This window comes from Dendropsophus ebraccatus, chromosome 5 (genome assembly GCF_027789765.1).
Source record: "Dendropsophus ebraccatus isolate aDenEbr1 chromosome 5, aDenEbr1.pat, whole genome shotgun sequence".
In the NCBI taxonomy this organism is placed as follows: domain Eukaryota; kingdom Metazoa; phylum Chordata; class Amphibia; order Anura; family Hylidae; genus Dendropsophus; species Dendropsophus ebraccatus.
The window spans coordinates 121,534,755-121,558,104 of NC_091458.1; the positions used below are offsets into that span (position 1 = coordinate 121,534,755).

Here is a 23,350-nt window from a genome sequence, read left to right on the forward strand (position 1 = left end):
GAAGTACCGCGGATCTTGGGCCCCACGTGCCTCTCTGTGCCTTCACAGCTGCCATTGCTGTGTGACGGACCGGCCCTCCCAGCTGCAGCTCTGATCCTCACAGCCTCCTGCACCTCGGCCTCTGTGCCTATAGACTGCCCCTCTCAGGAAGACATATCCCCCCTCTAGCCGCAGGCTGTGACCCACTTGCAATTACTATTATTCCACCTAAAACACCTGCCATGGGCGAAGATTTAAGGGAACTTAAACAGCAAAAGGCAGCTATGCCCACCAAAGAAGATATGGAGAGATATGTGCAGCGCCTGGAGTCCACATATAAACTGGAAATAAAAGCACTTTCTGCTAACCTATCCCAATTAACTGATCAGGTGCAAAGGCTAAAGGAAGATGTGGTCACTGTCGCGGCAACACAGGCCGCCCTGCAAAATGTACAGTCTGATCAACAAGCCACGCTTGCCCAATATACTCAACAGATTCATTCTCTTTTTAACATGGTGGATGATCAGGAAAACGTCAACCGCCGCAATAATATCCGGCTTAGAGGCATCCCTGAAACGGTGGACACTGCAGCCTTGCTGCCTACATTGCAATCATTCTTCAACACCTTGCTAGAAAGGCCTGCTGACAATGTGATAGAGATTGACAGAGTACATCGTGCGCTTGGTCCTCGTAACCCTGATGCAGACAAACCGCGCGACGTCATCTGTCGCATTCACTTCTATCAAGTGAAGGAGGAGATTATGCGCAGAGCCAGGGATAAAGAGACTTTACTCATAGATGGACACCGTATACAACTACTTGCAGACCTTTCCCGCCTAACACTAGCAAAAAGGCGCGCTCTCAAACCGCTGCTGGACTCACTACGCAATCATAACCTGATGTACTCATGGGGATATCCATTTCAACTGCAAGTAAGGAAAGGTGGCCGCCTACATGCTTTACAGACACCAGCAGATGTGGAATGCTTTTGTGAATCTTTGGATCTCCCTGTCGCTCAAATTGCCGATTGGCCATACACCACCCCTTCTCTTCCTCAGCGGCAACCCCAACGTAGAGACAGATGCAACAAAGCTCCACCTGGAGACGATGATCACACTCAAGAGGCAGAGGCTGTCTGACTGAGTGGAACCGTGATGACAAGTACCCTGCTGTTACAGAGTTATGTTTAGCTAGGACATTTACCGTTAGTAATGTTAAAAGACTGATGGACATAGTATTTGCCCTACCTATCCAAAGTCACCCATCCTAAGTGCCTTTTATTACTTGATAGCATCACTCGGTTATGGTGGCTTGGAAGACCCCTGCTTTAAGGGGTAGGAAATAGCTACATGTGTGCCCTCCATGGCACGGATACATCCACAAAATGTAAAGATGGCACATCATATGTGTTTTACTCTAATTGTTAGGGACACTGAAATCAATGCTGTGATCCCTGCCTTTCTGATAGGCATGATGTACACAAACAAACATCAGTGTATGAAGAGGGTAAAATATCACAAAGCTGCAGCCATCTTACCGATCCCAGGCATCTTTTTGTTCTTCACTGAATGGCTTAACAGCTTTCACATACTTTTCTTTTGAAAGTAACTCATCTGCGTAGCGCACCATGCAATGAATCCACAAGATGCCATCAGCAGTGACACCAACCACATGCTTTTCCTTCAAAGCATCAACTTGAGGACCGTCTCCTAACAGATGCATGCCATTCAGGTTAAACAACATGCTAGGCGGGGAAAAAAGGAAAAAAAAAAAAAAAAGAGAAGAAACTTTAAAACTGTGCAAATTGGACAATTCATTTATTTTTATCAATGTACAAAAGAAAGCGTTCTGTTTAAACGAAACCTGTCAGTCACTTGGCATTCCGGCGCAGAGCCCGTCCGACAACACCCCCCACCCGGTGGAGCCCCGGATACTTACCCTCTCCTGAAAGTCCCACTCCTGGATCCGGTCCCGGGACGGAGATCTCGCCACGCACACCAGAGACTAGTCCGACGGCCATAGAGAATGACTGCTCCTGTCATTCTCTATGGGCATCGGACTCATCTCTGGTAATTAGTATACAGCGCGTGCACAGCTTCAGGCGGGACTACCAGCAAAGAAGTATCCGGGGCTCCACCGGGGGGTTGGGTGGGCTCTGCGCCGGAATGCCAAGTGACAGGTCCTCTTTAAGGGAACACTCCGGCAATAAATGTATATTTCCTCTCCTACTGCACGAGAATCTCCTCTACCCCTAGCATTGCTAACACAGGATGTTGGGAGGCAGCTGCATGATGTAACTCTTTTGGAGCATGAAATTGTTCTTGTTGCACTACACATTCTCAAGAATGCAGTTATAGGGAGCAAAGGTCACTGAAAGAGGTAAAAATGAAGTTGGCCAGGGTCACATGGCCAATGCAACAATCGAGAAAATGAGTTATTATAGCAAATGTAGGAACATTACAAAGATATAGCAAAATTGAAAAACATTTTAAAGCCTGGAAAATCCCTTTAAAGGAGTATTCCACTCAAACATAACTTAATACTTTTAATGGTGAGATTAACAGTTCATTCAGTACTTGTTATTATCTATTCAGTCCCCTTCCTCCAGTTCTGAGCTGCTCCTTTCTACTTTTCCAGCTCCCACTTGTCCCCCCTCCCTTCTGAGACAGCTGATGTAAACAAGTCCCTATCTGCAGCTTAGTAATGCCAGAAGGGATAATGACTGAGTTCATCAGCAACTTGACTTAAGATTAACCCTCCCAGCATTACAAAGAAGCTACAAAGCTGCAGATAATACCTGCCAGAGACTTGTTTATATCAGTTGTCTTAGATGGGGGGAGGAGAGGGAGACGGAGGGAAAAGCTCACACACAGATTTTTGTGTTTTCAGCAGAAAGCAGAAGCCGAGAACTGGGAGGAGGAGACTGAATAAATAACTAAGAAATGAATTGTTAGACTCACCATGGGCAAAAGAATATGAAAAGTTATGTTAAGTAAATTAAGTATGTAATCTGAATTGATTTCACCAAGGAGCTCCACTTTTAGGTTTGTCCTCACACAAATAGCAGTAACGTTCTTGAATCAGTTTCTATTTTACACAATCTCACTTACCTAAAGAAAGCATCAGCCACAAGCGACCGTGTTCTGTCATCCAAAGGCACAGACAGACGTGCGTCTGTTTCTGGGATATCAGAGATCGATTTTTTTGCATTAAAAAATGCATGGAATAATATAAACCTGCACAAGATATAATAAACAGTTTACAGTACAGTTTAGTCTGCTGAGATCTAGGTCTCAGTTTTGCTAGTCACATGGGCATTATTTGCCACCTACCGTGCAACGTCCATCACTTGGCTCTCTTCCCTCTTCACGTGGACATTGTCAATGATGCTGGTAAGACGAGGAATAATCCATTTCCTCATTCTAAACACAGACTGTTCATGTCTGAGGAAGTTAAAAAAACAAATTGAGCATTTTAGATGAGGTTTTTGTGCATTGAACATTTTGGCTTAGAAGTGTCTACAGAAGTTCTCTATAAGCACTAAATACACTTGGACTTTAGCAGGTAAGAATGTTCACATATGTACTGAATATAAAAGTTTAAAAACCCTCACATGTTTGTATGCTCCTGGTTTTCCTTCTGTCTCTTGGTGGTAAAATCCAGGCAGGAATCCATGTCTGGAGTAATAAACATGCTCTTCAACCAGTCAATATATTTCTGCAGTGCAGCTGGTTTAACATGTTGTATCACCTTCCATGTGCTCGGAACCACTGGGTATCCTTGGTTGGTCAATGAAGAGAAGCCAATAAGAACTGTCAGTTGCTTCTCGGCATCATCACAATTTTCCAGAAATGCGCCAACATAACTTTCCATCTCTGGTGCAAATTTAAAACGATCTGCAGGCTGCAACGGGAAAAAAAAAATAAAATACATAGAGATGTAAAAAGTAACACAGCACTCCTTCAGTCACAAAAATGGACTTCAAAAATGTTAAACAAAAATCTAAAATGGGATGAAGTAAAGTTACCAGTCCTGTAGTCCATCAGAACTCAGTCCATACAAAAGAATGGTAACAGCATCCAGGCAGTTTAAAGTGCAAAAAGCGCTTTATTAACTCATGGCACATACATAGCAGCAACGTTTCGACCTACATGGTCTTTCTCAAGCTGAGAGAAAGATCATGTAGGTCGAAATGTCGCTGCTATGTATGTGCCATGAAGTAATAAGGCATTTTTTGCACTTTAAACTGCCTGGATGCTGTTACCATTCTTTTGTATACATATAGATGTAGCACAGTACCTCTAGTGGGAAAAGGTGAGGTCAGATACATGGACACTCACCCATAGTAGGGTTGTGCACATATAGGCACAACAATATTATAATGTGTTGATGACCACTGGCCAGAGATACTGCTGTATTCTAAAGCCTGGCTCAGGTCGCTCAATGCAGACACAGAGAATGATAAAGAGAGGCTAAAAACCATAACACTTCCAGAAGTGTTGTGCATGGAGAACCAGGAACAGTAATAAGAAATTGGCGAATTTACGGTAATAACAAAGCAAATCGCTTTGTTAGCTCGGCAGTCAGCTTATCAGCCTGCTGCCCTTTAACTCAGCGCCGCTCTGTTCCAGGTGCCTGGAAAAGCTGGATCCAGTCCTGGGAAACTTCTCCCTTTGTGCTTAGTATCACCTCCTAGTAGCACCAGCCTATACCCATTGTGCCTGTATTCCCCCAATGAAACGAATGAGAAAAATGATGCTTTTAACCCCTTCCCAACAAATGAGGTAAATATATGCCATGGAATACAGTTACGCCATAAAATCCAGGGGCTATATGAAGCAAGCTCAGGAGCAGAGATCACTTCTTAGAGGGCTACAGCAATCTCATGCCTGCCCCTTAACCCCTTAAATGCTGCCAATAGCTGTGCTCCTGTCACTGTCCGATCAAGACCCTGGCTGCGGGGGTCCCAATCTTTTTCCCTGACTGCAAGAGGTCTAATACTTACCTCTGTGTAGTCTGATCAACAGTCTGGTAAGAGTCTGCCTCACACAGACTGTGTGCAGAGCGCCAATAACAGTGATCAATGCTAAGGCATAGAATTGAACAGTGTATGCAATCTAATGATTGCTCATAAAAGTCCCCTAGGTGTTCTTTAAAGTGTTCCTGTCGTTATTTAAAAAAAAACAAAAAACTTTTGACATAGTGTCAGGTCAAAAGTTTTGATCAGTCTGGGTGTTCAGACCTGCATCGATTGGGAGATAGAGCAGGGGAGAAGACCGCACTGCAGCACGTCCACTCTTCTTTCTGAATTTTAAAAAGTCAGACTTATAATGGGCTCCTATGGAGCTCAACTCTTTTTTTCTTTTCTTTTTTCTAACACGCTGAAGCCGCAGTCCCCCTCCCATTAGGACCAATGTAAGAACTTTTGACTTTTAAAAGTTTTTTTTATAACAATAGGTACACTTTAAAAGTAAAAGAAAAAAAATTCAAAAAGACGCCAAAGCCCCTCACCCAATAAAAGTTTAAATCACCCCCCTTTACTATTTTACAAATAAAAACAAAGAAACATACTATATATCATAGCCTGCGCAATTGTACAATCTATTAAGATGCAACAATGCAATTGCCATGTGGCAAACAGGGTAAACTTAAAGAGGAAAAAAGCACCAGGATTGCGGATATTTTGTCACATTTTTTATCAGAATTTTTTTTTTATAAAAATATTTAAAAATTTTAACCAAGGGGGGCGGAGCCTGACATGGAGGAGACTGGTCGCATGGGCTAGGAGCTCCTGCACGGGCTGACTGAATTTGGGGTCACATCGCAGCTATATGGGGCTGAAGAAAGCCAGGAAGACCAGGCAGCCACCGGGGAAGCTGGGGATACCTCTTACCCCGATTTCCAACTACTTTTCCCCCCTGGCCAGCTTACCGGAGGATCCGGAGCACGAGGCGGAGGTCCGGGCGCCATCTTGGCTTGACGCGGCGCCTTCTACCCAGCGCCGACTTCGCAGCCAGACGGACGGGCCACAGGCGGACCAGGCGGTGGGAGCGGCGGCTGCATCCGAGAGCAGGTCCCGAGGTGTCGGAGGCGGCCAAGACCGGCGTTCAGCAGTGACGCGGGCCGAACCGGAAGCGCGCGCCGGGCAGACGCCATTACCCCCTGCGCAGCCTGAGGTGGAGGACCCTGGGGACACGGACAGACCGGCAGCTGAGGTGGTAAAAGCCGATAGGGGGGAGCCGGACACGGGCACAAAGCCGCATCAAGCGGAGGCGCCTGCACGCACCCAAACAGCAGGAAACCATATGCCCTTGCCCGCACCGGAGGCCTGTGCAGGGGGACGGCCCCAATCTCCCCTGAGCTCGGCATTAACCCTGACATCACCAGCCCCAATACATACCACAGAGCCTGCAGCTGAGCAACCCTTGGCTCGTAACCCTGCTCTGAGTGTCCCTCCTACGCCCCTCCTGGGGGATTGCCACCCTGCACCGAGGCCAGTCACCCTACCAGTTGAAGGCCCCCTTACCCTGCAAGGCTCTGTACCGGGGCTGCATTTTGCTATGGCCAGACATTCCTCAGACCCCTCCATGTCTCCCACTGTGCAAACACCTGCAGCAGTTCCCAGCATGAAACAAGTGGAGGCTGCTGCCACCTTGAGGGCTCACCCTGAATTACAAGCCCTGTTGACTTTGCTACCATCCAAACAGGATCTTGAGTCAATGGCCTCAGACCTGAAATGTGCCTGGAGGAAAGACTTGGGCGTTGTTAAAGCGGATATATCCTCACTACAAGTGAAAGTGCAAGATCTAGAATCGTTCAAAGCTTCTGTCCAGCACTCTCTCACTGATTTGCAAGCGAAAGTGTCTTCTCAGGCCTCCCAGCAGCAATATCTCTATTCACAGATGGACGATTTAGAAAACCGGAATAGGAGGAACAATATACGGATCAAAGGCCTACCTGAGGCTACTCGTCCTCCTGATCTTCTCTCCACGCTAACCGGTATTTTTAACATGCTGCTAGGGAAAACCCCCCACTGCCTCGATAGAAATTGATCGTGCACACAGAGCACTGCGCCCTCAAAGCTCTGACCCCAGTAAACCTCGTGATGTAATATGTAGAATACATTTTTACGCTGTCAAAGAGGAAATAATGAAAAAGGCGCGCCAATTGCCTGAAGTGGACTTCGATGGTGCTAAGTTGCATTTTTACCCTGACCTCTCACGGCGTACGTTGAGGCTGCGCGGGGCTTTGAGACCGCTCCTCTCCCACCTACAGTCCCGCAACATCCCTTACAGATGGGGCTTCCCGTTCGCCCTGATAGCGCGCCTGGGTGAGACCACCGCTACACTACGCACGCCAGAAGACTTGGGAACTTTTCTCACCGCTCTTGACCTCCCTGATGTGACCCTGCTCGAGTGGGAAAGGCTGCTGCAAGACTCTAACACTGTTACCTGGCAGCCAGGCCCCTCCACCTCTGGCGGGAGACCGTTGCAGCCCTCCCCTCGTGCACAGCGGACACGAAGAAGGAGGCGCAGTGTGTCAAGATCGGACTCTGAGGCCTGATGTGGGGCTCCAGATGCCTAATCACAACCCCGGATGCATGTTTACATGCCTCTCCTGGTTTATTGCACTGTTTGTGATGTTAATATCCCCATCAGTTTACGTTTTCTTCCCCTTACTAATGCCAGTTTTGCTTACCCCCATACTTATTGAGCTATTTTTGTGTGATAGTCAGAATGTCAGCCCGATGTGGCCTTTGCCCTGTTAGGCGACCTTGCTCAACCGACCACTATGTACCTACCCCCAATAGGTATTGCGGCGGGTTCTATCCGCCTGTTAATGGCAGCCATGCTACTGCCCTTGCTAGTTATTTTGCATCCTCTCTTAAGGTGCTCCTTTGTTTGTTTGATGTTGTTTCTCCACTCTAACATTTTCTTCTCTCCCTACCAGCACGGTCCCTCCCTCTCCCCCGGGTTCACTGGAAGTCGTCATTACCCTTGGCCATGGCGGTGATGAATATTGTGTCCCTGAACGTTCGGGGCCTCAATGTTCCGGAGAAGAGAGCCAAGATCCTCTATGCCATGCACAAGCAACGTGCCCAGATCCTATGTCTTCAAGAAACGCATTTTAGCCAGGCCAGTATGCCTACTATTTCCTCTTGTTACTTCCCTGTTTGGCACCATAGCAGCAGCCCTAGTAGTAAATCCAAGGGAGTAGCGGTCTTTTTTCACAAGTCACTGTCGTGTCAAGTCCTGGACACGAAGACGGACCCGGACGCCCGGTTTATATTCATAAATTGTCTCATAGCCAACCAACCCTACACAATAGCCAATATCTATGTGCCTAACCAGAATCAACACAGCTTCCTGATTAAGGTGCTGGATGACCTGTCCGTGTTCGCTCAGGGCAACATCCTCCTATGTGGTGACTTTAATGTAGCAATAGAACCGACTTTAGATACCTCTTCAGGTCATTCCTCCCTCTCCCGAGCAAAACTAAATAAAATCCGTAAGGCCCTTCATAACCTACAACTTTGCGACGTGTGGCGGCTGCAGCACCCCACTGATAGGGATTATTCCTTCTACTGTAATCCACATGACAGATATAGCAGGATTGATTACATCTTTGTGCATCACTATCTCCTGCCTAGAGTTTCTTCCACCTCCATTGGTAGTGCTATATACTCGGATCACGCTCCGGTTATGAGCAGTTTAGCCATGCCGGACCTGACTCGGAGGGCTTACAATTGGAGGCTGAATGAGTCTCTACTGCGGGACCCTGAGTGTATGGCCGAACTTCGCGCTGCGATACTAAATTTCCAGGCCGACCACGCTGACGATCCCACCTCCCCCCAGATGAAGTGGGATGCATTGAAATGTGTACTGAGGGGGGTCCTTATTAGACATGGCGCGCGGCTTAAGAGGGAGGCGGCTGCTAAACTGAAGCGCTTGCTGACTGAGTTACATACCCTGGAGGTTGCGCATAAGGCCACACTGTTGGAGGAGAAGTATAGGGACTTGTTGAGGGTTCGTCATGAACTCATTTCTCTGCTGAATAAGAAACAACAGAGATTTAGACAGATCTGTAAGAGCAGGTTCTATATGGAGGGTAATAAGGCGGGAAGGATGTTGGCTAGAGCCCTGAGGGATAAAAGGGCAGCTCTGTATGTCCAATCCATCAAAGATAGGGATGGTGTGTTACACCGTCTTACATCAGATATCTTGGTCTCGTTCAGGGCCTACTATGAGTCACTGTATAACCTGGATCCACATCCTGATGCCACGCCAGTCAAAATACAGGAGTATATTCTCCGTACTAAATTGCCTAGCCTAGACCCTGACTCATTAGCCACCCTGGAAGAACCCTTCACAGTGGAGGAATTAACCTGCACTATAAAAGGCGCTCCCGTCAGGCAAAAGCCCGGGTCCCGATGGCTATACGGCCAAATTCTTTAAGATCTTGCAAGAGGTACTTAGTCCGTGCCTGCTTGCGGCTTTCAATAATATTTCTGCCGATTCTCCCTTGCCCCCATCCTTTATGCGAGCACATATAGTAGTCATCCCGAAAGAAGGGAAAGATCCCAACCTGTGCCCCAGTTATCGCCCCATTTCCCTGATAAACACGGACGCGAAACTATATGCGAAATTGTTGGCCAATAGAGTGGCGCCCCTCCTGGGACGTACAATCCACCCGGATCAGGTGGGCTTTATTCCTCTCCGAGAGGCCCGTGAAAACACTCTCAAAACCTTCTCTTTAATCCGTCATGCGCGCCTTTCTAACCTCCCCTGCATGATGCTTTCATTAGACGCAGAGAAGGCTTTTGACCGGGTGGGCTGGCCGTTCCTGGAGGGTGTACTGCGTAATATGGGACTTGGACCACTAGCGGTTCACAGGATCCTGGCCCTGTATAGGAACCCGACGGCGCAGCTTCGAGTCAATGGGTCGTTGTCTGCACCGTTCTTTATACGTAACGGAACTAGGCAGGGGTGCCCTCTGTCCCCGATGTTGTACGTCCTGGCCATGGAGCACCTTCTGCAGGCCATCCGTCAGGATGCCAGTCTTACAGGCATACGGGTGGGGGACATGCATTTCAAGTGCTCTGCATTTGCGGATGATCTTCTAGTGTATGTCACGAAGCCCGGCACCTCCCTGCCGGCTCTCATGTCTGCCTTGCATGAATTTGGTATTGTGAGCAATCATAAGATCAATCTCGCCAAGAGTGTGGCCTTGAATGTAACTCTCCCGCGAGCTGAGGTTCCTGCGCTGCGTCGCCGCTTCCCTTTTAAGTGGACCGACACATCTTTCAAATATCTGGGAGTTCATGGCTCAGCTGACTTAACCCGAGTCCGTGAATTAAATTTTACCCCACTCTTAGCTAGTTTTAAGGGGGACCTTGCCAAATGGGACCGCAAAGACTTCTCATGGCTGGGGCGCATAAATATAATAAAGATGAATCTGCTCCCACGCCTACTGTACCTGTTTCAGACAATTCCTATTGCTCTTCCTGGAGCTTTTTTCCGCGACATCTCTGCTGTGTTTTCGCGATTTGTCTGGATGAGAGCCCGTCCGAGAATTGCTAGGAGTACCCTTACTTTGGCTAAGGAGCATGGTGGATTGGCACTCCCTGATCCATACAGATATTATCTGGCAGCAGTAGCGGCTCGTACGCTGGATGCTTTCCACCGCTCCGAGGCCATCCTGTGGGTCCAGCTGGAACAGTCCCTTTCGAGATACGCCCTCCCTACAACATTATGGGTACGACCGGCGGCATGGTCTGCGGCAGTGCTCGCCCGCATACCCCTGATTGCCCGTACGTCCCTGTCCATCTTCCATAGGAAGCTGGCGCGGACATTGCTTTTTACTCCTGATGGCCCTCTCACGTCAATTCTCGATAATCCTGATTTCCCTCCCGGCACACTTGGCACAGACTTTTTATTGCATTCAATGGACAGTAGATTTCTATTTCGCCAGGTCATTACAGCCTCAGCTTTATTGCCCCTTGCGGCACTGATTCCTGAGCAGACTCGTCTACAGCGATATGACTGGCAGTACCTGCAGCTGCAACACTTCTATAATGCATCAGTGCGCTCGCTGCAACTTCATAGACAGCTACTGCCCTTTGAAGAGCTCTGCGTGCTGACAGAAGCGCCTACCCATGTGGTGTCGCTTGTTTATGCTATCCTGACGCAGCCTCTCCCTGATGTCAAGCTTCCGTACCAGGTGGGCTGGGAACTGGAACTAAATCAGTCCTTTTCGAGAATTGACTGGGAAAAAGCTTTTTTTCTATGTCACAAATCATCAGTGGCTAGCAAAGCCCAGGAGACTAACTTTAAGGTGCTGTCAAGATGGTACAGAGTGCCAACTCTGCTCCATTCATACTATACGGCGGTATCAGATCTATGCTGGCGGTGTGGGCAAAGCCAGGGTACCATGAGACATATATGGTGGGACTGTACTAGATTAAGGGGCTTTTGGGCGGCGGTTGCAGAGCTGATTCGCGAGATAACAGGAGTAAGTCTTGCTAGTCAGCCCTCCACCTACCTGCTCTCCATGATTCCAGGCACTCTCTCACAGTGTAAGAAAAGCATTATTCGCTTCTTGCTCCTAGCGGCCAGAACAGTGATCCCTAGGAAATGGAAGTCGGAGCGCTCGCCCACAGTATCGGAATGGTTCGCTGAAATTCAGCACCTCCACCGTATGGAGGAAATGAGAGCGGAGCACGTTGAAGCACCCCCAGCGACAACGGCTATGTGGTCGCTTTGGTTGGCATTCATGGATAATCCACTATATCGATCTTATGGGTCGCCTTGAACTGACATATGGGACCACTGAGGCTCTGTATGTACCTTGGCTCTCTCCGACTGATCTTCCTTTGGACCCGGTACTCCCCCTTCCTTTATCCCCGCTCCCCTCCCCTCGAGACTGTGCTGGTCTCCAAATTCTTTTTCCCCTTTTTTTTCCTTTTTTTATTTTTCTTTTCCTTTTCTCTCTTCCTCAGTCTTTAGCCATTTGTTGCTAAGTTTGTGTTTCTTTTTTGTCTGGGTCACTAGCTGGCAGAACAATAAAATAGTGAGCTGACGGGAACCGCTCCTGCCCTATCTAGCAGTGTTATATGCATAATGACCCCTAGGTTGAGATCTACTCTGGACTATGCGGTAGAGCTGTACCGTTGCAAGGACTTGATTTGTTGTCTTGAAGTGCTGTTGTTTACTGCATATTATTTCTGTGCCTTAATATCTTGGACGACTGCTTGTACCCATGACTGTCTTTCAATAAAGTGTTTGATAAAGTAAAAAAAAAAAAAAAAAAAAAAAAAATTAACCAAATATGACACTAACAAAATCTAGAGATTGTGGCACAAACAATGATGCCCCAACCAGCCCTGTAGGTGAAAAAAAGAAAAAAAAAAGCGCTATAGCTCTGAGACGGCAAGTAGGAAAAAATGAAAATGCAAAAATTAAAATAGCTCTGTCCTTAAAGGGGTAGTGCGGCGGTAAACAATTACTCACAGAATAACACACATTACAAAGTTATACAACTTTGTAATGTATGTTATGTCTGTGAATGGCCCCCTTCCCTGTGTCCCACCACCCCCACCCGTGTACCCGGAAGTGTGGTGCGCTATATATACCTGTCACGTGCCGACTTGTCTCCGATCTTCAGTCTGCGATGTTGTCTTCGGACGGCCCGGCCGAATCCCTCCGAGCGTCCTGAGTGCAGGCCGACCTCTTCAGCGTAATCAGATGCTCAGCCGCGATTGGCTGAGCACAGTTATGCTCAGCCAATCGCGGCTGAGCAGCCGATGACGCGGCAGAGGGCGGCACTCAGGACGCTCGGAGGGATTCGGGCGGGCCGTCCGAAGACGACATCGCAGACTGAAGATCGGAGACGAGTCGGCACGTGACAGGTATGTATAGCGCACCACACTTCCGGGTACACGGGTGGGGGTGGTGGGACACAGGGAAGGGGGCCATTCACAGACATAACATACATTACAAAGTTGTATAACTTTGTAATGTGTGTTATTCTGTGAGTAATTGTTTACCGCCGCACTACCCCTTTAAGGCCAAAAACCACTGTGTCCTTAAAGGGTTAAGGTCCTAAAGAAATGCAATCCTCTTACCTGAGTTGAGACTACATGGTCCCCATAGCGTATCATGATATTTCTGCGAAGTATCATTTGCAACTGATCATTATCCAGAAAAGGAAGAGCTGCTCCAAGCAACCTGTAGCACATGTAACTAAAAAGAGACAGACCTAATTACACAATAGTAAAAATAACATATGCAAGAAAAGTCCTAAGGCTAAGATTACTTTGGGAGGGAAGAGTGAGGAGGTGTTACAGCTTGCCCCTTTGACTCATTTTTCTATGTTCTGGAAGCACAGATAGATATATGAAAGGTACCATGTGTCTTCTTGTCCTATCTAATAGATGCAGTTCAGGTTACAAACTGCTGACACTGATAGATTTCCTTTAAAGTGTCCCAGTCATAAAAAAAAACTTGACACGTCACAAGCACATGCCAAAAGTTTTGTTCAGTCCGGGTATGAGTGTTCATACCAGTACAGAGCGGGAGACTGAACAAGAAGAGGACCATGCTGTAGAGCTTCCGGTCCCTGCTCTGTGCAAGGGGGAAAAAAAAAAAAGGGCGGGCTCCATAGACTTACACAATGAACCCAACTGATCACATGACACGAAGCCAAGAGAGGACCACAACACTTCATGTAGTTTTCTCCAGGCTAGCTCTCCCAATCGGTACAGGTATGAACACTCAGACCGATCAAAACTTTTGGCAAGTCTCTATGACATGTCAAAAGCCTCAAAGAGGGAAAGCCTCACATGGATTACAACCCCATCACACATTTAAATGTATGTATGGAGAAGGTTGTCATTCATGTAAGGTACATATGTAGACAGCCGCTGGTGATGGGAAACAGTGGGTGGGCTCCCTAGCACCAGGACCTACAGAGAAGCATGGTTTCCCCACCCCTGTATTATATAAATGCCAGCATTAAAGGGGTTCTCTTTCCACTTTTAAAGTGGCACCTTTCCAAATTCTAGTATTCTGCCGTTCTCCATGTTTGGCCATCTGTTGGCAGCTGTTGGGGAAGCCCTAGTATTAAATGCTAAAAGAGAAAAGAGCAACTAATGGGAAAAAACAAGCATTAATACATAGATGGGTCTATTGGAGCTATTTGAGTGTAGCTTTCCAGTTTAGCTGAACTGGGGGACCCTCCACTGTCATCAAAATGAAATACTAGATATACACTAAATCACATAGGATTGTATTTAGTAGTTGTCATCAGATTGCAAGTGCCCCCTCTTAGCCGCCAACATCTAATAAAGTCAAAAGATATCACTGAAAACATACACGCATGGCCCAGACTGTTCCTCCATCAAACCAAGCTCCACAACTTCTTTCCAGAATAATTCAAAAGCATCTTCTTTCAGGGCAATCTTCAGGACATCCAGAGCCACTCCTGGCAGGCACTTTTCTTTCTTTACAGACTTAGCAGCCATTTTTAACAACTCCACCAACCTGAAAATAAAGAAATTCAGACATACAGAACTAGACCTAACAACTGTTCCATTGTTTAGCTGCAGAGCCTCCTGCTCTCACACACAATATAGTCTGGGTCTAGCCATTAAAGGGAACCAATAAGCATGATTGTGCTGCAGCAGTAAAGCGTCTGCAGCAGTAGCTTTACATGGGCAAAAAAGGAGTTTTGTTCCAGTGCATGAGAGGGGCAGTAACTAGTCATCTGGGTGGGGAGCTGCCTGTGACTAGTCACGGCTCTGGCTTTTAACATGCATTGCGGGGATGATTGACAGGCAGAGAGGCCAACAACAGGTCTCTCTATAATGACTAGTTAACGCCAGTCTCCCAGCATCTTGTGTCAGAAAAAAAAACTCCTTTTCCCCCAGATAAAGCCACCGCTGCAGGTGCAGTTGGTAGACTCAGGGGGCTTCACAGTAGATCTATACTGTGCAGTTGGGGACCATATTAGCATAATTGTGCTGACTGGTTCCCTTTAAAGGGGTTATCCAGCGCTTCAAAAACATGGCCACTTTTCCCCCTACTGTTGTCTCCAGTTCAGGTGCGGTTTGCAATTAAGCTCCATTTACTTCAATGGAACTGAGTGTCAAAACCCCACCCAAACTGGAGACAACAGTAGGGGGAAAGTGGCCATGTTTTTGTAGCGCTCGATAACCCCTTTAAGAACAAGCTTCTCTACCTAGAGAGCACGTTATTTTTTCTTACTTTGGGACGTTCTCTTGTGTAACAATTGAAGATGTTCCAAGAAGCTTCTTTAGTTTTTTGGGTTTCAGAACTCCTGGAAATTTTTGCAGTCCAACAAGAAGCAAGTGCAGCTGTTCGGGAGAGCTGAACGCTGACGTAAGATCTGACTGGAGAACTCCAAAGAGGACTTCTTCAAAGGTGGCTTCTGGAACCTGAAGATGTTAAATAGTTGTTTATTGTTTTAAAACTCCCATAGTCCTAAGGTTTACTATAGTATTAATAAAAATTGGAAAAATTATCTTTTCATCTCTTATGTTTTTTCCGAGGCGGATTGACAAAATACATCAATTCTGTGCAGTTGTTTTATTTTATGCACAGTGCAGTATAATTAATTATATACTTGGGTCGTTACAGATGTGTCGATGCCAAAACATGTATGGTTTAAGTTTATTGAATGTTTAATGAAACAGTTTATTTTGTATGGGAATACAAGGTAATTTTATTATTTAGGGGGTAGAATGGAGGGATTTATTTTAGTTTTTTTAACTTTTACACTAGTGTACATTAACCCGTGATGATCTAATCACTGTTACAATACACTGCACCACTACTGTATGTTAGCATTATGCAATGTACACAGCTAGGCCTCTGGCATGGCTGTGTAAAGGCATATCCATGGCAGGCCCAGGGCCTTCAGAAAGCCCCCAGGACTGCCATAGAGATGATCATAAGCCGAGACCTCCAATTGGTGAGTATAACAGCCTTACACAATCAGAACCCATGACATGTCGTTGTCATGATTTGCAAGCAGCATGTAACTGGCTAAAACTACCTGAAACTGTAAACTACTGCTCTGTGTGGTTACAGGAGATCAGCTGTCATATTGACAGCTGATCTCCTGTGATGAGGGCACAGGAGCAAAACATACACTTAATTTGATCCCACCATAAAAAGCCAATGGGATCAGAATAAGGCCTATTAGTAACTATTGTAAAAGGCCGCAATGGCGGTCCCCCTTCTTGATGGTGACTGTTTTTATTTCTTTCATCCCTGCTTGCTTAAGGACATAACTTATTTTTCCCATTGAGGCCTATATACATACAAATCATTGTTTTAGTGGAAGAATTGCAGATTTTTAACCATTTAAAGTAGTAAAAAAAAGGTGGTTTAGCACACAGCTCTATGGCAGTTTTTCATTGTCTTTTGAGCTAAATCAAAAAGTGGATGAACAGGAAATTAATAGAAAATATAAAGGAAGAGCTCATACTTCTCCTTCCTGCAGAATCCCCCTAAAGGAAATAAGTCACATAGAAAACAACTACCACACTTTATATAATTATGGAAGAGTAACATTATGTCTATTTAGCTTGTCAGTGTCTGCAGTCCTACAAATAAAGTTTTTTTTATTGTTGTTGTGAGAAGACAAAAGGCAGCACCAGCACATTTGTCCCCAGCATTCCATAGGAGGATGATGACTGATAGACTGCAGAAGATCTTTTTTTTTTTTTTTTTTTTTTTACACTCTGCATTGTGGATGTCTCATATGTTCCAGGGGATAAAATTTCATATCAAATGTTTCTGTCAGGGTCTGAGTGTTCAGCTCAAGACTGATCAGGAGAAAAAGCCAGGAGAAGTCGCATATTCCTCTCCTGGCTTGGTGTAACGGGAAGAGATGGTTGCATTACGGAAGTCTACGGGGAACGTCAAATGTTTTTTCCTGTGAAAGGTACACTTTAAGATCATTCCAGCTAATCTGGCCCCAGGCTGCACAACTAGCAGTCAGGGTGAAAAAAGAGAATGAAGAGAGTAACATAGAGGCCAAACCTCTGATAGGATGTCCACCAAAGTCTTTCGCGGTAAATCCTTTAGGTGTTCTCTGTACTGTGCCAAGCTTTGCAGCAACTGCACACACTGCAGCAGTACCTTTGCATCCTGTAACAAAAAAAAACACATTTATTTACATAGACTTTATATAAAATTTATTTGAGAGCTATTTCAGATATGTACAAATCTATATGACAAGCTCAAAGGAGCCATACAAGCTTGTTAGTTATAGAATAGTAGTCATAAGGAGGTGTGTATATTTCTACATACATTTTTTAGATAGATGTATACACATACACACACACACACACACACACACAGGGAAGGAGCAGGAATCCATCTTAAAAAAAAATCAAAAATGAAACAACCGTGACTTGTTTGTGCATAAGAAATATCACTTTACCTTAGCAAGCCGACCTGACTGGAACAGGGCCAGAACTCCAAAAAAATTACCAAAGGCAGCATTCCTCACCAATTTCTAAGGTAGAGAAATTGAGGGGAGAATTAGTATTATTAAAATGTTGCTATCCAATACACAATTTTCCATTAGAATTGTAAATTTAAGATATACATTATATGTCTCTCTATCAGCATGGTGAATGACAAAATAATGAGCGGCTAGATATCAAACCTCAGGAGATATTTATGGCGGTTCTTATGGAGAGCCATTCCATGGTCATGTGACATGACATCACTTCTTAATAGTCAAAACAGAGGACAGAAAAATATTTCTCTTTCCTTAAGGCGACACAATATAGAGGTTTTCTAAATTCACCTGGATCTTGGGACACCCATAAAAAATGCTATCCCATTAAAGTACATGATGGCATTTAAATTCCGACATATCTGCATGCAACTGCATTACAGACCTATTCACATAAATGGGAATTCTCACGATTTGTGTCCCATTTGCACTATAGCGTAATCCTATAATAATTTTGATTATCAGTTTAGCGGGGGGGGGGGGGGGGGGGGGGATGACGCTGTGGAGGCAGGGCAGTGCTCCCAGCTGAACATGACAGAGTGTATGCACACTACGGAATGGCGACAGAAAACCTGTTGCGCATTCCGCAGCTGGCACCCACCAGCAGACTGATGCGAACACACGCGTGTCAGACTCCATTCTATGCACGGGCGGAATCCTTCATCCGTCCAAAGAATGAACATGTTCATTCTTTGGACGGATGAAGAAATCCATCCGTGCATAGAATGGAAACTATAAAACGGGCAGAGACGCGCGCGAGCTGCAGAATGCTCAATGGGTTTTCCATCACCGTTCTGTAGTGTGCACGCACCCTAACAGTGCGGGACCGGGGCTGAGGAAGACTTATACTTTCCTACTCAGCATCCTGGGGAGCTATAGGGGGCTATCAGCAGATTAGATTCAACTAACCTGCCGATAATTCCCCTTTAAGAATAACATTAGGGTCTGTTCCCACCAACATCTCCGCTTTGATAGTTGTTAGATTTGACAAAACTTCTAGCAGTCCAGACACAAATAGTTCACAAAATATATGTGATTTGATCAGAACATAACACTTACTTTTTTAACCTTCAGCAGGTTATACTTGTCATATATATGTTCCAAAACTGTGGATAGTGGGACATCTTCAAAGCCCTGTAGAACCTTCAAAGAAACCAGATTGAAAGACATTTAGTAAGTTGTTAGGGATTCTTAATCATCAAACATTGTTTAAAAAGAAAAACTGAAGGTGAAAATGGGGGCAAGAAAATCAATCACCTGCCAGATCCAATGATCAGCAGGTTTCTGCTGTCCTATCTAAGGGTAGCATAACGTAGTGACAGAGAAGCTGAACAGAATGATTTATCACTTCCATTGTTATGTGCAGCTGATGCAGAGATATCCTTTTTTGTTACTAGTTTATGCTGCCCTCATTTAAGGGGGAATAAACCTAGCGACAGATTACTTTTAAGTATATTGTGGTTGATATGTACCTCCAAACCAAAGCAGTAAGGATTAAACCTCTGCCTGATAACCGCTAATAACTATATTTTGTACCTCATAGGTGTCTTGTAAAGACATTAAAGAAATAGTGCAGCATTTAAGTACCTACCTGGGCTAAGGCCAAACTAAATCCAGGCCTTGCTGCTTCCCGAGTGGCTGCCAATCCTTCCACTAGTCTCTTAAAGGTGTATTTCAGCTCATCTGGCTGTAAAAAATAAAAAACATAATATAAGACACTTTCAATAGGTAACTTACCTTTGAAGAAAAGAAAAACTTGCCATGGTGATATGACAGAAGTTTAGATTGGTGGGGCCCGGGTTCAGAGAGTGAAACAAAGAGACAGAAGTGCTCAAGTGAGCAATGTTCCTCTTCATTTTTGAACGCAAAGGGGTACAGACTCCATAGGCTTTCCATGAGCTCTACACTGCTCACTCTGATCCAAAAGCGTTAAGATGCATGTAAAGATACTATAGTCAGAAAAACAGACATGACCTTTGACAGAATACAAGAAAGGGATCCAAAACTAAAGAAAACTCTTGGATTTGTTCACATGGGTCAGACAGGCTGCTGATTTTCCCACATACCCACATGCAGAAAATTTTGTGAGCAGTTAAGTACCAGCAAAGTAGATAGGATCACTGAACAGTTCAGCATCTTTGCGCTACTCAGAACGTCATCTGAAGAGTTGGGAGAGTGTGTCATCCAGGCACCAGGGAAGCCCAGAGAGTATAACCTACATGTGCACTGCCAGCTAATTATAGGGAATTAGCTGGCAGTGCATACATAGGTTAAAGTGACTGTTCCACCAGGCCCAGGCTGAAGCACTGGAGGCGGGCCAACCCACCCTTAGTGGGAAGAAACCCCAGCCCCTCCATGACAGGGTTCCATTGATGCTAATGGAGTCACATCATAGAGGGGCTGGGGTTTCCTCCCATTAAGGGTGGGTCGGCCCACCTCCAGTGCTTCAGCCTGGGCCTGGTGGTACAGTCACTTTAACCTCTCTGGTCTTCCCTGGTGTCTGGATGACACACTGTCTCAACTCTTCAAATGACGTTCTGAGTAGCGTTAAGCAGAGATGATAAACTGTTCAGGTATGGCAATGTTCTTTAAACCTGGATGTTTGGCATTTGACTCCAGCAGGGCTGAAAACCTGGATACAGCTATAGGCTGTAGAAACAGTATGGCATCTCAGCTCAACACTAGTTCCAAACCAACTGCGTCCTCAGAGACTGGTAACAGTGGGTCTGGATGACCATCAGCAGAGCTGGGAGAGTATGGGGACATACTCAGACACTGGAGCACTGGCCCTGGCATATAGCGAGTATAACACATTTTATTATTTTCCACCCCTGGCAGGTAATTGTTTTTTTATATATAAATTATAAAATCCTTTTCTACTTCTTCTAGTTTGGAAAGCATTCCTGCTTTATTAAGTACACATCCACTTGGTAAGGCTCATCCACCACATGAGGGGATATGGTGGATGTGTGGGAGTACTGCCTATTGGAGTTTACACTGTGCCCAAGGTATAGGCTGTGGGCCCCTCCATCATATACTGCAGTGCCATTGGTCATGTATACAAGATAGAGCCAGAGCCATCACATGCCAGGATGTTGCCCACCTGCATATATAGTAAAGTGCAGCCATAGGTAAAAAGGGACCTGCACAAACTAGGGCAGGAGCTCCAGTAACCCCCTTCTGGGTGACAATCCCCCTCCAGTATACAGCAGATCCTCGCAGCTACTGTACCTTGTCGCTGGACTTCAGATACTGGATGAGGTTATCAGTGGCCGCCAGTCTGACCTCCTGCTCGGGCTTGGCAATGTCCCAGAAGAAGTCCAGGAACTGCCTGTTCTGCTGCAGGACACCACGGACATTGTTCTGGCTGCTCTTAGCTGCGACTTCTCCGCTGTCCATGCCTGAGCCGCTCTGCACAGCCATGCTGCTCTGGAGCACACGTGTCTGCGCACTACTTCCGGGGTCACCGCGCATGCGTAACAGCTCCTACAGTAAAGGGAACTGGCACGGGAGACGGGAGGTGCTGCACGAGTCGGCGGGCTCGTACAGAGACTATTGAATTAAATAAGGCCACTGAAAACCGCACGTAGTTTACCACCTCAAGGACAGGTGAAGCTCATAGTAACAACAGTAAAAAAAACAAACAAACAGTAAAATAAGTTTTAGTTGCCCATAGCAACCAATCACAGCACAGCTTTCATTTTATCATTTACGGTGGTACAATGGAAGCTGTTGCTATGGGCAACAAACCTTTGTATTTATTGTTTATGCTTTCCCCAAGACTGCAACAGTCCCTGAAGGCGACTGGGCATGGTAGTCATGTTCTTCATCAGTACACCACGCCTGTTTCTCAGTCATATGCACACTGTCATCAGGCTGCCTTCATTCCATGTGGCAATTAAAGGGGTGGGCAACATTGTGTGATGTGGGTATTAAAGGGGAACTCCGCATAAGAAAAACTTGTTTTCTATTAAAAGTACATTAAAAGTTAAATATATGTGTCTATAAATGTATTACCGTATCTGTACGGTTCTGCCACACTGGTAGCTGATAGAAATCCAGGAAGTGAAGAATAATGGCCTCTGTGCAAATCCACATTGTCTCCTGCTCCTTCTGCTCTCCCCTTTTAGGGCCAGTTCACATTGAGGAAACACTGCTTAATTCCGCGGCGGAGCTTTGTGGTGTTACAGGTAGAGAATACAACGTGCTGTGTGGTGTTACAGGTAGAGAGTACAGTATGCTGTGTGGTGTTACAGGTAGAGAATACAGTGTGCTGTGTGGTGTTACAGGTAGAGAATACAGTGTGCTGTGTGGTGTTACAGGTAGAGAATACAGCGTGTTGTGTGGTGTTACAGGTAGAGAATACAGCGTGCTGTGTGGTGTTACAGGTAGAGAATACAACGTGCTGTGTGGTGTTACAGGTAGAGAGTACAGTATGCTGTGTGGTGTTACAGGTAGAGAATACAGTGTGCTGTGTGGTGTTACAGGTAGAGAATACAGTGTGCTGTGTGGTGTTACAGGTAGAGAATACAGCGTGTTGTGTGGTGTTACAGGTAGAGAATACAGTGTGCTGTGTGGTGTTACAGGTAGAGAATACAGCATGCTCTGTGGTGTTACAGGTAGAGAATACAGTGTGCTGTGTGGTGTTACAGGTAGAGGATACAGCACTGTGTGGTGTTACAGGTAGAGAATACAGTGTGCTGTGTGGTGTTACAGGTATAGAATACAGCGTGCTGTGTGGTGTTACAGGTAGAGAATACAGTGTGCTGTGTGGTGTTACAGGTAGAGGATACAGCACTGTGTGGTGTTACAGGTAGAGAATACAGCGTGCTGTGTGGTGTTATAGGTAGAGAATACAGTGTGCTGTGTGGTTTTACAAGTAGAGAATACAGCGAGCTGTGTGGTGTTACAGGTAGAGAATACAGCGTGCTCTGTGGTGTTACAGGTAGAGAATACAGTGCTGTGTGGTGTTACAGGTAGAGAATACAGTGCTGTGTGGTGTTACAGGTAGAGAATACAGCGTGCTGTGTGGTGTTACAGGTAGAGAATACAGCGTGCTGTGTGGTGTTACAGGTAGAGAATACAGCGTGCTCTGTGGTGTTACAGGTAGAGAATACAGTGCTGTGTGGTGTTACAGGTAGAGAATACAGTGCTGTGTGGTGTTACAGGTAGAGAATACAGCGTGCTGTGTGGTGTTACAGGTAGAGAATACAGTGCTGTGTGGTGTTACAGGTAGAGAATACAGCGTGCTGTGTGGTGTTACAGGTAGAGAATACAGTGTGCTGTGTGGTGTTACAGGTAGAGAATACAACGAGCTGTGTGGTGTTACAGGTAGAGAATACAGCGTGCTGTGTGGTGTTATAGGTAGAGAATACAGCGTGCTGTGTGGTTTTACAAGTAGAGAATACAGCGAGCTGTGTGGTGTTACAGGTAGAGAATACAGCGTGCTCTGTGGTGTTACAGGTAGAGAATACAGTGCTGTGTGGTGTTACAGGTAGAGAATACAGTGCTGTGTGGTGTTACAGGTAGAGAATACAGCGTGCTGTGTGGTGTTACAGGTAGAGAATACAGCGTGCTCTGTGGTGTTACAGGTAGAGAATACAGCGTGCTGTCTGGTGTTACAGGTAGAGAATACAGTGCTGTGTGGTGTTACAGGTAGAGAATACAGTGCTGTGTGGTGTTACAGGTAGAGAATACAGTGTGCTGTGTGGTGTTACAGGTAGAGAATACAGCGTGCTGTGTGGTGTTACAGGTAGAGAATACAGTGCTGTGTGGTGTTACAGGTAGAGAATACAGCGTGCTGTGTGGTGTTACAGGTAGA

General features: G+C 45.9%; 1 protein-coding gene across 1 annotated transcript in view; it reads right to left on the minus strand.

Annotated features, from left to right (window-relative positions):
• Positions 1–21,016, minus strand: part of MYBBP1A (MYB binding protein 1a) — a 45,522-nt gene extending 24,506 nt beyond the window's left edge. Inside the window, exons 1-12 of the mRNA XM_069971151.1 lie at positions 20,761–21,016; positions 19,121–19,216; positions 18,589–18,672; positions 17,449–17,523; positions 17,046–17,153; positions 15,243–15,433; positions 14,352–14,519; positions 13,103–13,220; positions 3,593–3,882; positions 3,312–3,422; positions 3,090–3,215; positions 1,517–1,723 (exon numbers count right to left, since the gene is read on the minus strand). Coding sequence (XP_069827252.1) covers positions 1,517–1,723; positions 3,090–3,215; positions 3,312–3,422; positions 3,593–3,882; positions 13,103–13,220; positions 14,352–14,519; positions 15,243–15,433; positions 17,046–17,153; positions 17,449–17,523; positions 18,589–18,672; positions 19,121–19,216; positions 20,761–21,003 — 1,817 coding nt within the window. The 5' untranslated portion in view covers positions 21,004–21,016. The remainder of the gene's footprint in view (positions 1–1,516; positions 1,724–3,089; positions 3,216–3,311; positions 3,423–3,592; positions 3,883–13,102; positions 13,221–14,351; positions 14,520–15,242; positions 15,434–17,045; positions 17,154–17,448; positions 17,524–18,588; positions 18,673–19,120; positions 19,217–20,760) is intronic.
• Positions 21,017–23,350: the final 2,334 nt, after the last annotated feature.